The 18,129-nt window shown below is 45.4% G+C and overlaps 1 protein-coding gene across 3 annotated transcripts in view; it reads left to right on the top strand.

Moving 5' to 3' along the window:
• The window catches only part of LOC140386484 (neural cell adhesion molecule 1-like), a 91,006-nt gene that overhangs the window by 18,547 nt on the left and 54,330 nt on the right, over positions 1 to 18,129 (top strand). For all 3 annotated transcript variants that reach the window (XM_072468872.1, XM_072468873.1, XM_072468871.1), the window contains exons 2-3: positions 11,189 to 11,263; positions 17,059 to 17,271. In XM_072468872.1, coding sequence (XP_072324973.1) covers positions 11,189 to 11,263; positions 17,059 to 17,271 — 288 coding nt within the window. The remainder of the gene's footprint in view (positions 1 to 11,188; positions 11,264 to 17,058; positions 17,272 to 18,129) is intronic.

Raw genomic sequence — 18,129 nt, 5'->3', positions numbered from 1 at the left:
AGTGTGAGAGAGAGAGAGTGAGTGAGAGAGAGAGTGAGAGAGTGGGTGAGAGAGTGTGAGAGTGTGAGAGAGAGAGAGTGAGTGAGAGAGTGTGTGAGAGGGCGAGATGGGGCTGGATTCCCTGATTTGAAGACTAAGGGCTGACGCTGGCGTGGGAACAGTGGCATTTTACGCCAGACAAAACGGTGCAAAAGCTGCACCGATCCTCCATCTGGTGGGGGGCTAGTAACTCTCTTCGCCACCCCATGGCCACCCTCCAGAAGTGTGTGAGAGAGAGTGTGTGTGAGAGAGTGTGTGAGGGAGTGCGTGTGTGAGGGAGTGTGTGTGTGAGAGAGTGTGTGTGAGCGAGAGTGTGTGTGAGAGAGTGTGTGTGAGAGAGAGTGTGTGTGAGAGAGAGTGTGTGAGAGTGTGCGAGAGAGTGTGCGAGAGAGAGTGCGCGTGAGAGTGTGTGAGAGAGATAGTGTGTGTGCGAGAGAGTGTGGGAAAGAGAGTGTGAGAGAGAGTGTGTGTGAGAGAGTGTGTGAGAGTGTGCGAGAGAGTGTGTGTGAAAGAGTGTGTGTGAGAGAGTGTGTGTGAGAGAGAGTGTGTGAGAGAGAGTGTGCGTGAGAGTGTGTGAGAGAGATAGTGTGTGTGCGAGAGAGTGTGGGAAAGAGAGTGTGTGAGAGAGAGTGTGTGTGAGAGAGTGTGTGTGTGAGAGTGTGTGAGAGAGAGAGTGTGAGAGAGAGAGTGTGAGGGAGAGTGTGCGTGAGAATGTGTGAGAGAGATAGTGTGTGTGCGAGAGAGTGTGTGTGAGCGAGAGTGTGTGTGAGCGAGAGTGTGTGAGAGAGAGAGTGTGTGAGCGAGAGTGTGTGTGTGTGAGAGAGAGTGTGTGTGAGAGAGAGTGTGAGGGAGAGTGTGCGTGAGAATGTGTGAGAGAGATAGTGTGTGTGCGAGAGAGTGTGGGAAAGAGAGTGTGTGAAAGAGTGTGAGAGAGAGTGTGTGAGAGAGAGAGTGTGTGAGAGAGAGTGTGTGTGTGTGAGAGAGAGTGTGTGTGAGAGAGAGTGTGAGGGAGAGTGTGCGTGAGAATGTGTGAGAGAGATAGTGTGTGTGCGAGAGTGTGTGTGAGCGAGAGTGTGTGAGAGAGAGAGTGTGTGAGCGAGAGTGTGTGTGTGTGAGAGAGAGTGTGTGTGAGAGAGAGTGTGAGGGAGAGTGTGCGTGAGAATGTGTGAGAGAGATAGTGTGTGTGCGAGAGAGTGTGGGAAAGAGAGTGTGTGAAAGAGTGTGAGAGAGAGTGTGTGTGTGAGAGAGAGTGTGTGTGAGAGAGTGTGTGAGAGTGTGCGAGAGAGAGTGTGCGAGAGAGAGTGTGCGAGAGAGAGTGTGCGTGAGAGTGTGTGAGAGAGATAGTGTGTGTGCGAGAGAGTGTGGGAAAGAGAGTGTGTGAGAGAGAGTGTGTGTGAGAGAGTGTGTGAGAGTGTGCGAGAGAGAGTGTGTGTGAAAGAGTGTGTGAGAGAGATAGTGTGTGTGCGAGAGAGTGTGGGAAAGAGAGTGTGTGAAAGAGTGTGAGAGAGAGTGTGTGTGTGAGAGTGTGTGAGAGAGAGAGTGTGAGAGAGAGAGTGTATGTGAGAGACAGTGTGTGTGAGAGAGTGTGTGTGACAGAGTGAGAGAGTGTGTGTGAGAGTGTGTGTTTGTGTGTAAAAGAATGTGTGAGAGTGTGTGTGAGAGAGAGAGTGTATGTGAGAGAGTGTGTGAGAGAGAGTGTGAGGGAATGTGTGTGTGAGAGAGAGAATGTGTGAGAGAGATAGTGTGTGTGAGAGAGAGTGTGTGAGAGGGAGTGTGTGTGAGAGAGTGTGTGAGAGAGTGTGTGTGAGATTGTGCTTGTGTGTAAAAGAGTGTGTGAGAGTGTGTGTGTGTGAGAGTGTGTGTGTGAGAGAATGTGTGTGAGAGAGTGTGGGAGAGAGAGAGTGTGTGTGGGAATGTGTGTGTGAGAGAGAGAGTGTATGTGAGAGAGTGTGTGAGAGAGAGAGTGTGAGAGAGAGAGTGTGAGGGAGAGTGTGCGTGAGAATGTGTGAGAGAGATAGTGTGTGTGCGAGAGAGTGTGGGAAAGAGAGTGTGTGAAAGAGTGTGAGAGAGAGTGTGTGAGAGAGAGAGTGTGTGAGAGAGAGTGTGTGTGTGTGAGAGAGAGTGTGTGTGAGAGAGAGTGTGAGGGAGAGTGTGCGTGAGAATGTGTGAGAGAGATAGTGTGTGTGCGAGAGAGTGTGTGTGAGCGAGAGTGTGTGAGAGAGAGAGTGTGTGAGCGAGAGTGTGTGTGTGTGAGAGAGAGTGTGTGTGAGAGAGAGTGTGAGGGAGAGTGTGCGTGAGAATGTGTGAGAGAGATAGTGTGTGTGCGAGAGAGTGTGGGAAAGAGAGTGTGTGAAAGAGTGTGAGAGAGAGTGTGTGTGTGAGAGAGAGTGTGTGTGAGAGAGTGTGTGAGAGTGTGCGAGAGAGAGTGTGCGAGAGAGAGTGTGCGAGAGAGAGTGTGCGTGAGAGTGTGTGAGAGAGATAGTGTGTGTGCGAGAGAGTGTGGGAAAGAGAGTGTGTGAGAGAGAGTGTGTGTGAGAGAGTGTGTGAGAGTGTGCGAGAGAGAGTGTGTGTGAAAGAGTGTGTGAGAGAGATAGTGTGTGTGCGAGAGAGTGTGGGAAAGAGAGTGTGTGAAAGAGTGTGAGAGAGAGTGTGTGTGTGAGAGTGTGTGAGAGAGAGAGTGTGAGAGAGAGAGTGTATGTGAGAGACAGTGTGTGTGAGAGAGTGTGTGTGACAGAGTGAGAGAGTGTGTGTGAGAGTGTGTGTTTGTGTGTAAAAGAATGTGTGAGAGTGTGTGTGAGAGAGAGAGTGTATGTGAGAGAGTGTGTGAGAGAGAGTGTGAGGGAATGTGTGTGTGAGAGAGAGAATGTGTGAGAGAGATAGTGTGTGTGAGAGAGAGTGTGTGAGAGGGAGTGTGTGTGAGAGAGTGTGTGAGAGAGTGTGTGTGAGATTGTGCTTGTGTGTAAAAGAGTGTGTGAGAGTGTGTGTGTGTGAGAGTGTGTGTGTGAGAGAATGTGTGTGAGAGAGTGTGGGAGAGAGAGAGTGTGTGTGGGAATGTGTGTGTGAGAGAGAGAGTGTATGTGAGAGAGTGTGTGAGAGAGAGAGTGTGAGAGAGAATGTGTGTGTGAGAATGTGAGAGAGACAGTGTGTGAGAGAGTGTGTGAGAGAGATAGTGTGTGAGAGAGTGTGTGTGAGAGGGAGTGTGTGTGTGTGTGACAGAGAGTGTGTGTGTGAGAGAGTGTGGGTGTGAGTGTGTGTGTGAGAGAATGTGTGAGAGAGAGAGTGTATGTGAGAGAGTGTGTGAGAGAGAGAGAGTGTGAGAGAGAATGTGTATGTGAGAATGTGAGAGAGACAGTGTGTGAGAGAGTGTGTGAGAGATAGTGTGAGAGAGTGTGTAAGAGGGAGTGTGTGTGTGTGTGAGAGAGAGTGTGTGTGGGAGAGAGAGTGTGTGTGTGAGAGTGTATGTGAGAGAGTGTGTGAGAGAGAGAGAGTGTGAGAGAGAATGTGCGTGTGAGAATGTGAGAGAGTGTGTGAGAGAGTGCGTGAGAGAGATAGTGTGTGTGAGAGAGTGTGTGTGAGAGGGAGTGTGTGTGTGTGAGAGAGTGTGTGAGAGAGGGTGTGTGTGAGAGAGTGTATATATGTGTGAGTGTGTGAGAGAGAGAGTGTTTTGTTATGGGCCAGTGTTTAGAGAACCCCAAAGTATATCATGGAGCTCACCTGATCCACAAATTTTAATAGATTGTGGTTATGGGGAGCACATGTGCCTACCTTACAGGTGTAGTGCAACAGAGAGTTAAAGTACTTTTAAATTAAAACAATGTTTATTTATGAAACCAGTTAACTCTTTATAAACCCACAGTGAACATCTTAACAACTATCAACACCAATAAATCCCCCAAAGAATACAGTACTCTCGAAGTAACTCTTAATCTTTCCTTGCAACATCCATAAGACAAAAAATAACCCTTTTTACAGAAAGACACCAGGTTTAACTTCTCTACTGAGAGCAGTTACCACATTGAAATCACCATATGAACATTCATCAGCTTGCAGAGATTCATGCACATCTTGCTGTGACTGCAGCTTCTCCAAATCTAAAACGAAACTAAACACACCCTGTAGCAGACAGCCCAAAGCGAAAGTAAAAGCAGACAGACATCCCAGCTCCATCCACACTCTGACATTACTGATAAACACCCATTTCTTAAAGGTACATCCACTACAGCTATTTTATAAACACCCATTTCTTAAAGGTACTTTCACATGATACCTCCCCCAAAGAAAAAAAAATAAACCATCAACTTCAAGATGGTTTCATTTTTCAACATTTTCACTTTCCTTGAAGAAATCTTGACAGTAAATATATGTTTTTTTATTAACAAAACAAAACACGCAAACATTTATGATAACATAGTCCATTTTAGTTCTTCCAACTGAACTCCCTTCTTGATTGACAGTCTCTTTGAACAAGAAAGTCTCTACATGATCCATCCATTTCTCGCTGTTATCAGACTCCTCAACGACCCTCTTATGGGCTGACCTCATTAACTCTACACCCCTGTATGCTTTATCCGATGCCGGTGCTTATGTTGTGTACATTGTGTACTTGTGTTGCCCTATTATGTATTTTCCTTTATTTCCTTTTCATTTCATGTACTTAGTGATCTGTTGAGCTGCTCGCAGAAAAATAATTTTCACTGTCCCTCGGTACACGTGACATTAAACAAATCCAATCCAATCTACACCTCGGCATTTCTCTTTAAAGTCAGATACTTTGTTCAATCTGATCAGAGAATCCCTTGTAATTCTCCATCACAGGAGCATTGGTTATCACAGCTTTCAGGCAGTCAAATGCCTGTTGAAACTCCGCAGTGCACTGACATTTTTGACGTTTCTTCAGCAAATCCATCAGTGGAACATAGAACATAGAACATAGAAAATACAGCACAGAACAGGCCCTTCGGCCCACGATGTTGTGCCGAACCTTTGTCCTAGATTAATCATAGATTATCATTGAATTTACAGTGCAGAAGGAGGCCATTCGGCCCTTTGAGTCTGCACCGGCTCTTGGAAAGAGCACCCTACCCAAACTCAACACCTCCACCCAACACCAAGGGCAATTTGGACATTAAGGGCAATTTATCATTGGCCAATTCACCTAACCCGCACATCTTTGGACTGTGGGAGGAAACCGGAGCACCCGGAGCAACCACGCTACAAATATTTGGCACAAATGTTCGCTCAAATCCAGTCACGAGGGTATTGGAAACTCCCCAATAACTTTTGTTTTCACATCCCGTGGGACCATTCGATCCTGTCCGATTGTATGGCCAAGGAAAGTGACTTGGGCTTTTCCAAATTCACTTTTGGCTCGGTTTACCACCAAACCTGCCTCCTGAAGTCGATCGAAAACTCCATCAGATATTTTAAATGTTCTTCCCATTTCTGGCTCTGAAAATTACCAGATCGTCGATATATACCGCACAATTGGGTAATCCTGAAACAACTTTGTTAGTTAACCGTTGAAATGTGGCTGGGGCGTTTTTCATGCCAAATGGCATAACTTTGAATTGGTATATACCATCTGGAGTCACAAAAGCTGAAATCTCCTTCGCCCTTTCGGATAAATGAAATGAAATGAAAATCACTTATTGTCACAAGTAGGCTTCAATTAAGTTACTGTGAAAAACCCCTAGTCACCACATTCCGGCGCCTGTTCGGGGAGTCTGTTACGGGAAAAGGTACCTGCTAGTAACCTTTAAGTAAATCCAGTTTGGAAATAAAAGTTGATTGTCCCACTTTCTCAATGCAACCCTCCAAATGTGGGATGGGATAAGAGTCCATTCTTGTAACTGCATTGACCTTTCTGTAGTCCACACCATCTGGTTTAGGTACCATCACTATGGGTGAGCTCCATTGGCTGCAACCCACTTCAATTATGCCATTTTTAAGCATACTTTCAATCTCTTTGTTAACCTGTGCCAGTTTTAAAGGGTTAAGTCTATATGGATGCTGTTTGATTGGAACAGCATTTCTCACATCTACATCATGTATAGCCATTTTAGTACTTTCTAATTTATCTCCACAAACATGCCCATGTGATAGATATCAATAATTCTTTCAGGTCAGTCCATTTTTCCTCTGGAATGTAACTCAACAATTTATCCCAATTTTTAAGAACATCCTCGTTTTCCAATTTAATTTGAGGTATGTCAAATTCAAAGTCATCTGGATTTGGTTTGTCACTTTGAGTTAGAATCATTAAAACCTCCTACTTTTTCTCTTCTCTTTCAAAGTACCTTTTAAGCATATTCACATGACACACTCGGTGTGTTTTCCTTCTATCTGGCGTTCGTTCTACATAATTCACAAAAGGACTGAATTTGGTTGACTCATTAGGTGCATCCCTAATTGCAAACCGTACGAATGGAATTCCTTTATCCCAATCCTCTGGATAATCTTGACAATAAGCCCTCAATATTGTCTTTAATGTCTGATGCCACCTTTCTAACGTTCCCTGCGATTCTGGATGGTACGCAGTTGATTTAAATTGTTTTATTCCTAAGCTATCCATAACTTCTTTGAATAACCTTGAGGTAAAATTTGATCCTTGATCCAATTGTATTTCTGTGGGTAGTCCATATCTAGTAAAGAATTTAAGTAACTCCTCCACAATCCTTTTAGCTGTAATATTACGTATTGGAATGGCCTCTGGAAACCTAGTAGACACATCCATTATAGTCAAAAGATATTGATTCCCACTTTTCATTTTAGGAAGCGGTCCTACGCAATCAATTAAGACCCTTGTAAAAGGTTCCTCAAATGCTGGAATGGGTATTAAGGGTGCTGGTTTTATCACTGCTTGAGGTTTCCCTGTCACTTGACATGTGTGACATGATCGACAAAATTTAACTACATCTTTATGTAGTCCTGGCCAATAAAAATGTTTTTGTATTTTAGCTTGAGTTCTCCTTACTCTCAAATGACCCCCCACTGGTACCTCATTTGCAACTTGCAACATCTCCTTTCTATCCCCTACCGTCAATATCACTTGATGGAACTTCTGCCTGCATATGTAAAGGTCACCATTTCCTCATCAAGACATCATTTTTACGGTAATAACACTCCGGTATACACTCGTGTATGCTTTCTGATACATCCGTTTTATTTCTATATCTTTCTGTTGTATCTGCGCCAATTTTCCTGAACTAAATATATCTGCCTCATCCTCCACCTGTTCTTGTTCTTTTTCAACCATCTGATCAAAAATCGTTTCTGATAATTGCGCTTCAACTTCATCTTCACTCTTTGATTTCTCCTCTTGTCTTAACCTGTGACTTTGCGACCTTGTTACAACACAATCTGGAAAATCCTAGGATATTCGTCCTTCAACACTTCAGTTGTCTGATTTTCCACTGGCTTATCAACCACAGTAGGCATCACTCCCACCTGTGATCCAGCTATATTATTACCCAAGATAAACTGTATTCCTGGACAAGATAGTTTCTCTATTACTCCTACTACCACTTCACCACTCTTCACTGGACTTTCCAACCTTATCTTATATAATGGAATACTACTCTCACCCTGAATTCCACATATTACCACCTTTTCTGGCAATATTCTTCCCAAACTATATAACTCTTCATCTCTGACCGTTAAAGATTGAATAGCTCCTGTATCTCTTAAAATTGTGACTTCTTCATCTGCTCCTTCTGGTACACATGAGTAAACTTTATCTACACAAGTAAATTCTTTAAAGAGATCTGGCACCTTCTTATCAATCACCTCTTGATGAGGCTGTGCAATCTTTTGCATCTCCTTCACTTCACTTGGGCTTTCCTTTCCCACTTTAACAAACCCCACTGTCTTATCCGGTTTTACCACATCAGCCTTCCCAGTGCTTTTCTTCAACCACCAACACTGTGACTTTACATGGCCTAGTTTATTACAGTGAAAACATTTGAAACTTTTCATGTCTCTTCCACCCTCCTGGATTTCCTTTATAATCTGAGGTACACTCTCCTTATTATCTCCCATCAGATCACCTTTACCTTTACCACTTGAGTATTTCTCATGTCCCCAGTTTCTATCCCTCACAGGCTGAAACTGATGTCAAAAACCAAGCTTTGTTTTATGAACTAATTCATAATCATCTGCCATTTCTGCTGCTAACTTTGCAGTTTTAACCCTCTGCTCTTCCACATGAATTCTCACTCCATCAGGAATTGAATTGTTAAATTCCTCCAAAAGTATAATTTCTCTGATAGCTCCATTTGGTTTATTTTCAAAGCCCTTACCCACCTATCAAAAATACTCTGTTTGGCCCTTTCAAACTCCATGTATGTTTGACCAGGTTCTTTCCTTAAATTTCTAAACCTTTGTCTGTAGGCTTAAGGCACTAACTAGTTCATATGCAACCAAGATGGATTTTTTCACCTCCTCATACGTCCCAGATACCTCCTCCGGTAATGATGCAAACACGTCACTAGCCCTACCTACCAGCTTTGTTTGAATCAGTAATACCCACATGTCCTGTGGCCATTTCATTTGTTTAGCCACCTTCTCAAATGAAATGAAAAAGGCTTCTACCTCCTTCTCATGAAACCTTGGCAATGCTTGGACATATTTAAACAGATCCCCACCAAGCCTTCGACTATGACGCTCTTTTGCACTACTCTCATCACTATCCTCCAACTGTACGTTTTCCTTTTTGTCTGCCAATTTTAACTGACTGTCATGTTTCATGGTCATTTTCTGAAGTTCAAACTCTCTCTCTTTTTCCCTTTCCTCTCTCTCTTTTTCCCTTTCCTCTCTCTCTTTTTCTTTTTCCTCGCTCTCTCCTTTTCTTTTTCCCTAATCTCTATCTCCCTTTCTCTTTCTTTTTGTTCTGCTAGGGCCATTCTTTCTTTTTTTCTCATTGAGTATTCCAGCTGTTTTAATTCTTTTTCATGCTCAAGTTGCTTAATCTGCAAGTGGATCTTTGCCATTTCCAATAAGTCAGACTGTATTTCAGGCAATTTTAAATGTTCAGGTACCCGCGGTAAGTACCTCCTCTTTTCGTATTCTGTCAGGTAATGTTAACAGCAATGTTTTTGCCAAATCTAAAAGCCTGTTTTTAGTCTCTGTTCGTAAGGTCCTGCGTGTGACCGTCTCCATCCCCCAAAACATCAGAGCCTCTGAAAGAGCCATTGTCCACAACACACTCCCTACTTAAACTGGAATACCAGACCAGAAAAGCACCCACAATATACTCACCCCTCACTGTTTTTAAGTTCACTAAGCCAAGCCAATAGATCAACTTTTATCCTGGACGAGCCCCCAATTTGTTATGTGCCAGGGTTTAGACACCTGACCCACAACTTTTAATAGATTGTGGTTATGGGGAGCACACGGGCCTACTTTACAGGTGTAGTGCCACAGAGAGTTAAAGTACTTTTAAATTAAAACAATGTTTATTTATGAAACCAGTTAACTCTTTATAAACCCACAGTGAACATCTTAACAACTATCAACACCAATAAATTCCCCAAAGAATACAGTACTCTATAAGTAACTCCGACTCTTTCCTTGCAACATCCATAAGACAAAAAATAACCCTTTTTACAGGTTTAACCTCTACTGAGAGCAGTTACCACTTTGAAATCACCATATGAACATTCTTTAGCTTGCAGAGATTCATGCACATCTCACATGACAGTGTGTGTGAGTGTGTGTGTGAGTGTGTTTGTTTTTAGAGAGTGTGAGATAGTATGTGAGAGAGTGTGTGTGAGAGTAGGTGTGTGAGTGTATGTGTGAGAGAGTGTGAGAGAGTGTGTGAGAGAGTGTGTGTGAGATAGTGTAGAAGCCAGGTATTTCGAATACAACTAGTATAGGTAAAAGATAGCTGTTTAAGCATAAATGTTGAGCCCCAGTTTTAAATACCCATTTATACAGCATAATTCACTTTTACTGAGGTCCGTTGTTCTGGCAAATGCATATTTTCAAAGACAATAAGATAGTGTGTGCGAGAGAGTGTGTGAGAGAGCGAGAGAGTGTGTGAGAGAGCGAGAGAGTGTGTGAGAGAGCGAGAGAGTGTGTGAGAGAGCGAGAGAGTGTGTGAGAGAGCGAGAGAGTGTGTGAGAGAGCGAGAGAGTGTGTGAGAGAGCGAGAGAGTGTGTGAGAGAGCGAGAGAGTGTGTGAGAGAGCGAGAGTTGGGCGGGATTCTCCGTTGGTTGACACCGGAACCGGTAAATACGATTGGGTGGAGAATCGGTTTTGGAGCCGAAATCACAATTCACCAGTCCTTGACAGCAGCGGGAATGCATTCCATTCCGCACATGCAGTAAACACCGTTGGCATATTATTAGATTGCCTGACCCAGTATTCTCCAGGGCCTCCGCGATTCTCCACCTCCATGGGGGCGAATTCCCAACGGCAATTTGTTAAAATCATGGAACAGGAACCGTGGCTGCTGAGGGAGAGGGAGGGGGTACAGAAAGGGTCCAACATCACCATCGTTTGCTGACAGTCATGCCACTGGCCGGGTGGGTGGCTTCTGCCAAGGCTGGGGGAGTAGCAGGTGGTGGCCAGGATGTGGGCTGTGGGGTAGGAGTGGATGGGCATGAAACACCATTGCCGCAGCTGGCAATGCAGCCATGCAGCTTGCACGCTGCTGACTGCCCATCTGGGCTGCAGGTCATATGGGTGTCCCCTCAAGCCGTCCCTCGAGGTGCCTTCTGGCCCCAGCTGACCAATCAGCGGGATGAGCGCACTCCAGCACAACCAGTGCCAACTTGTTGGCTGGGATGGTGTGTGTGGGGAGTGTAATGTGTATATTCAGCTGCAGCGTATCAGCCTCTTGAGTGTCAATCGCAAACCTGGCACCCTTTCTCATTAGAATCGATTGTGTTCCACGTGGCACCGGTGCTAGCCCCTCAATAGTCGCTGGATCGGTCCAGGTGTGGCGCCAGTTTTGCTGTTGTGAAAGTCCCAAAATTCTGCATCGGCGTCAACATTTAGTCTCGGGAACGGAGAATACGGCTGAGTGTGTCTGAGAGAGGGTGAGGAGGTATCTCTGTCAACCTGTGGATTCTATGATGAAACCACATTTATGAAAATATTTTTATTTATTCATGGCCGATATTTAATTTTAATTTATCCATATCCCTAGGGAGAGCAAAATTGAGAATTGAGCCTCCAACTGGTAACATTGATTTGAACGAAGACAAGGTTTTCATCTGTAAAGGTCTGTATCAAATCAAACACACACGCTCTCAAACACACATGCACACACACTCACACCCTCAAACACACACACACACACACTCAAACACACACACACACACTCAAGCACACAAACACACACACACACACTCAAACACACACACTCTCAAACACACACACGCTCTCAAACACACATGCACACACACTCACACCCTCAAACACACACACACACACTCAAACACACACACGCTCTCAAACACACATGCACACACACTCACAAACACACACACTCACAAACACACACACGCTCTCAAACACACATGCACACACACTCACACCCTCAAACACACACACACACACACACACACTCAAACACACAAACACACACACTCTCAAACACACACACACTCTCAAACACACACACACTGAAACTCACACACACACTCAACACACACACACACACTCAAATACACACACTCTCAAACACACATGCACACTCAAACACACACACACTCAAACACACACACACACACACTCTCAAACACACACACCCTTAAACAAACACGCACACACAAATACACACAGACAAACACGTACACTCTCAAACACACACGCATGCTCAAACACATACACAGACTCAAACACACACTCACACACTGAAACTCACACCACACACACGTGCAAACACACACTCAAACACACACATTAAAACACAAACATACACACACACTCAAACACACACACACACACTCAAACACACATGCACACTCAAATACACACACACAAACACATACACTCTCAAACACACATGCACACACACTCTCAAACACACACACACTGAAACTCACACACGCACACTCAAGCACACAACACACACACTCAAACACACACGCACACTCAAACACACACGCAAACACACACATTCTCAAACACACATGCATACTCAAACACACTTAAACACACACACACACTCAAACACACACACACTCAAACACACACTCAAACATACACATTCAAACACAAACATATACACACACTCAAACACACACACTCAAACACAAACATATACACACACTCAAACACACACACACACACTCAAACACACATACACACACTCAAACACACACACTCAAACATACCCATTCAAGCACAAACATATACACACACTCAAACACACACACACACTCAAACACACACATTCAAACACACACTCAAACATACATATTCAAACACAAACATATACACACACTCAAACACACACACACTCAAACACACACACTCAAACACACACTCAAACATACATATTCAAACACAAACATATACACACACTCATACACACACACACTCAAACATACACACACTGAAGCAAACACACTTAAACACACAGACTCAAACACACACACTCACACATACAAACACTCATGCACATGCATACACTCACATACCAACTCTCTCACACACTTGCACACACTCAAACTCACACATCCAGTCTCACACACTCTTACACTCACTCACACCCAGCCACACACAAACACACACATTCACACACACTCAGTTTCACACACACTCACAAACACTCTCACCCACTCAAACACTCAACACACTCACTCATACTCACACACAAAACAGGATTCTCCAGTCCATCAGCCGAGTGCCATTTGGCTGGGCACTGTTCGCTCGATGCGGCATTATCTGTTCTCCCACCCCACACTGCTTGAAAACACACAGGCAGGGGGTCACTGCCAGAGAGAAAATAAAAACCCAATGACTGGAAAATCCCGGCCAGTCACTTACATACACACATACTCACGCATACAAACTCAATGACACACGCACCACATGCCCACAGACACACAATCACACATACATACACACATATACACACATTGACAGACACTCTCGCATACACTGACAAACATTCACACACTTACCCACAGTCACACACTGCACGCTTGCACACAAACACATTCGTACACAAATTCATACACAAACATACTTTCACACACATACACAGATACACACTCTCAAACACACTTACCCACTCGCACACACACATGAACACGCACACTCTCATTTACTCACAGCTGCACACACACACACTCACACACATTTGCATACACATACATGCTTACACACACACTAGCACACACAAACTCGCACACACAAACTCACACACACACATACTCACCTGCACACACACGCGCTCCCACACACTCACACAAACACACATACATACATACATGCATATACACGCACTGACATACACTGACACACACACGTGCACACACTTATCCATAGTCACACACACAAGCATGCTTGCACACACACACTCCTACACACACACTCATCCACAAACATTAGCACATACACTCACTCTCAGACAGACACACTCACACACATACTCACACACTCACATGCACACGCACACTCTCACTTACTCACAGCCGCACACAGACACTCGCACACACTCACACACACACATACTCACATGCACACACGCACTCACGCACACACACTTGCACACAAACTCACCAGCACACAAGCTCACATACACACATACATACACACTGACATATACACACACACACCGACATACACTCTTGCACACACTGACACACACATGCACACCTACCCACAGTCACACATACAAGCACGCTTGCACATAGTCGCACACACACACTCATACACACACTTGCGTACATACATACTCATACATACACACATATTTACACACACGCTTGCATACATACATACGCACATACACTTGCGCAAACACACACATGCACACTCTTGCACACTCTCAGATACACACTCGCACACACACATACAAACTTGCACACATACTCACAAGCACACTCTTACTCACTCACAGCCTCGTGCGCACACTCTTGCACACACTCACACTCACACACACATGTTCACACTCACACACACATTCACACATGCACAATCAAGCTCACACATACACAATTGCAGACACACACACACACTCACGCATGCACACACAAACTCACTCACACACACATGCACTCTCTCCCACACACTCACATGCACACTCGCATGCACTCACCCACAGTCACACACACACACGCATGCTTGTACACACACAGATTTGTACACATACAGATGTGCACACATTGCACACAGACAACACACGCACACAAACACACACGCACACAACTTGCGCACACGCGCACACTCTCAGACAGGCACACACATACTCGCACATGCACTTGCACACACTAACGTAGGCACCAACTCGCACACACATACTCACACACATGCACACTCGTACAGACACACACCACACACTTGGCACATGCTCACACACTCGCACCAATATGCACACTCTCAGACAGACACACTCGCATACACACACTCACATACAGGCACGTGCACACACAAACACATACACTCTCACACATGCATGCACTCTCTCACATACACTCGACAAATAGTCACACACACACACACACACTCACATACACACTCATATGGACACTTACATGCTCACTCAGGTGGCACACACTCACATTCATGGACACATACAGATACATGCGCCCCACACAAACTCACAGATACACAAACATACACACTCACACACACTCTCACACACACTCTCCCACACACACATGCATGCTTGCACACACACACATTTGCGTGAACACATATACAGATGCACACACATTTGCACACACATACATACACACACACCCATACACACACACACGCTCACACACACAGCCACACACACTCGCACACAACTCACGCGCACACACACTCTCAGACAGATGCACACATACATGCGCTCGCACACACTAACATAGGCACCAACATGCACCCTTGCACACATATGCACACACATACACACTCGCGCACATACACACCACACACACTCGCACCAATACGCACACTCTCAAACAGACAATTTTGCATATATACACACTCACACACACACAGGCACGTGCACACACAAACACATACACTCACATGCATACATGCACTCTCACACACACACACACTTACATGAAGACTCACACACATATTCATGGACTACACACAGATACACTCGTCCCACACACACCCACGCACATGCAGACACACACACACACATGCACACACACACAGACACACACCCATGCAACCACAAACTCACAGATACACAAATTCCCACACTCCCACACACACTCCCACACACACTCACACACACTCTCACACACAATCTCACACACATACAAAACCCCCCCCACACACACACATATTCTCTCTCACACACACACACACAAACACAGACCCAAACAATCACAAACTCACAGATACAAAAATTCACACACACACACCCACATACACACACATACACTCACATTCATGAACATGCACACAGATACACTTGCACCACACACACACACATGCACATAAGCAAACACCCATACAACCACAAACTCACAGATACACACACACACACACTTTCACACACACTCTCACATGCTCTCACACACACATATACACACACGCACTCACAAACTCTCGCGCACACTTGCACGCACACTCACTCACACACACTTGCACACTCACTCACTTGCACACACTCACACTCACTCGCACACACTCACACTCACTCACAGACACACGCACACCACCAGACACACACACCACACACTCTCACACACACTCTCACACACACTCTCACATACACACTCACACACACTCACATTCATGGACGCATATAGAGGTACACTTGCGCCACACACATTCACACACACACACAAACACATACCCATACAACCAATAACTCACAGATACACACACTCACACACTCACTCACACTCTCACACACCCTCTCACACACACACATATACACACAGATACACACTCTTGCGCACACTTGCACACACTCACTCACACACACTCACACACACTGACAGACACACACACACCACCAGGCACACATACACCACCAGGCACCCACACCACACACATACACACACTCACACACACTCATAGTCCCACCCACAGACACACACAAACACACGCTCTCACAGTCACACACATACACTGACAGGCACACAAACACACACACTCGCGCATACTCACACACCCAGACACTCACATTCGCACTCACTCACACAGACATACACATATATACTCCTCCACACACAAACACATGGACTCACACTCTCGCACACACTTTCACTCATACATATAGTCATCACACGAATACACAAACTCACACACACACAATTACATATACACACTCGTGCACACACACACAGACTCACACAAACACATTCACACACATATACTCCACCCACACACAAACACACACGTACTCACACACAAACACTGACACACAGGTACACTCACACACTCAAAATTATACACAGACTCGTACACATTCACATACAGTCACGCACATACACACTCGCGCACACACACATCTTCCTACACACACTCATGCACACACATACACACACATCAGCACACACTCACATGCACACACTCTTGCACATACCCACCCACACACACGTACACACACACTTGTGCACACACTCGCACACACATACTCACACATCCACTCACACACATCCACTCGCACACACTCACATATACACACTCTTGCACATGCACATACACACTCTCACACACACATTCTCAGACACATACTCACAAACAAACACATACACACACTCGCACACACATACAGGCACACCGACTCGCACACACATGCTCACACACCCACTTCACACACTCTCTCACTCACACGCTCTCTCACTCACTCTGCCCCTGCAATGATAATGACTTGTTGTCTTGCACTAGTTGAAGGTGAGGCTGAGGAACTCAGGTGGTTCGATAAGTTGGGGGAAGAGATTTATCCAGATGCAAGTGATCGTTTCAGCTTGGAGAGTTCAGAGTACGACCTGCAGCTTCTGATCCGGAATGCACAGGTGGACGACAACGGGGTATACAAGTGTACAGCTGAAGCTGAGAACGGTGATGAAATAGAAAGGTCAATCAGCATCAAAGTCATCCGTAAGCCCATTTCATTGTTTATTATCAACACCTGACAACACTGATATGGCCACACAGAGATTTCATAATCCTGCCAGTTTCTATCAGGGTCTGCAATGTCACATTCTGCAGTCCAATTGACCAACACAAAGAGCATTTCGGCAACTTTCAAATTCTCACCCATATTTCCAAAACTTACACTCTGACAGTGCAGCACTCCCTCAGTACTGACCCTCTGACAGTGCAGCACACCCTCAGTACTGACCCTCTGACAGTGCAGCACTCCCTCAGTACTGACCCTCTGACAGTGCAGCACTCCCTCAGTACTGACCCTCTGACAATGAAGCACTCCCTCAGTACTGACCCTCTGACAGTGCAGCACACCCTCAGTACTGACCCTCTGATAGTGCAGCACGCCCTCAGTACTGACTCTCTGACAGTGCAGCACTCCCTCAGTACTGACCCTCTGACAGTGCAGCGCTCCCTCAGTACTGACCCTCTGATAGTGCAGCACTCCCTCAGTACTGACCCTCTGACAGTGCAGCACTCCCTCAGTACTGACCCTCTGACAGTGCAGCTCTCCCTCAGTACTGACTCTCTGACAGTGCAGCACTCCCTCAGTATTGACCCTCTGACAGTGCAGCACTCCCTCAGTACTGACACTCTGACAGTGCAGCGCTCCCTCAGTACTGACCCTCTGACAGTGCAGCACTCCCTCAGTACTGACCCTCTGACAGTGCAGCTCTCCCTCAGTACTGACTCTCTGACAGTGCAGCACTCCCTCAGTATTGACCCTCTGACAGTGCAGCACTCCCTCAGTACTGACTCTCTGACAGTGCAGCACTCCCTCAGTACTGACCCTCTGACAGTGCAGCACTC

The sequence above is a fragment of the Scyliorhinus torazame genome, chromosome 12 (genome assembly GCF_047496885.1).
Source record: "Scyliorhinus torazame isolate Kashiwa2021f chromosome 12, sScyTor2.1, whole genome shotgun sequence".
NCBI lineage: Eukaryota > Metazoa > Chordata > Chondrichthyes > Carcharhiniformes > Scyliorhinidae > Scyliorhinus > Scyliorhinus torazame.
Note: the sequence above shows the minus strand (reverse complement) of the source record. Positions and strands in the feature narration are given on the sequence as shown.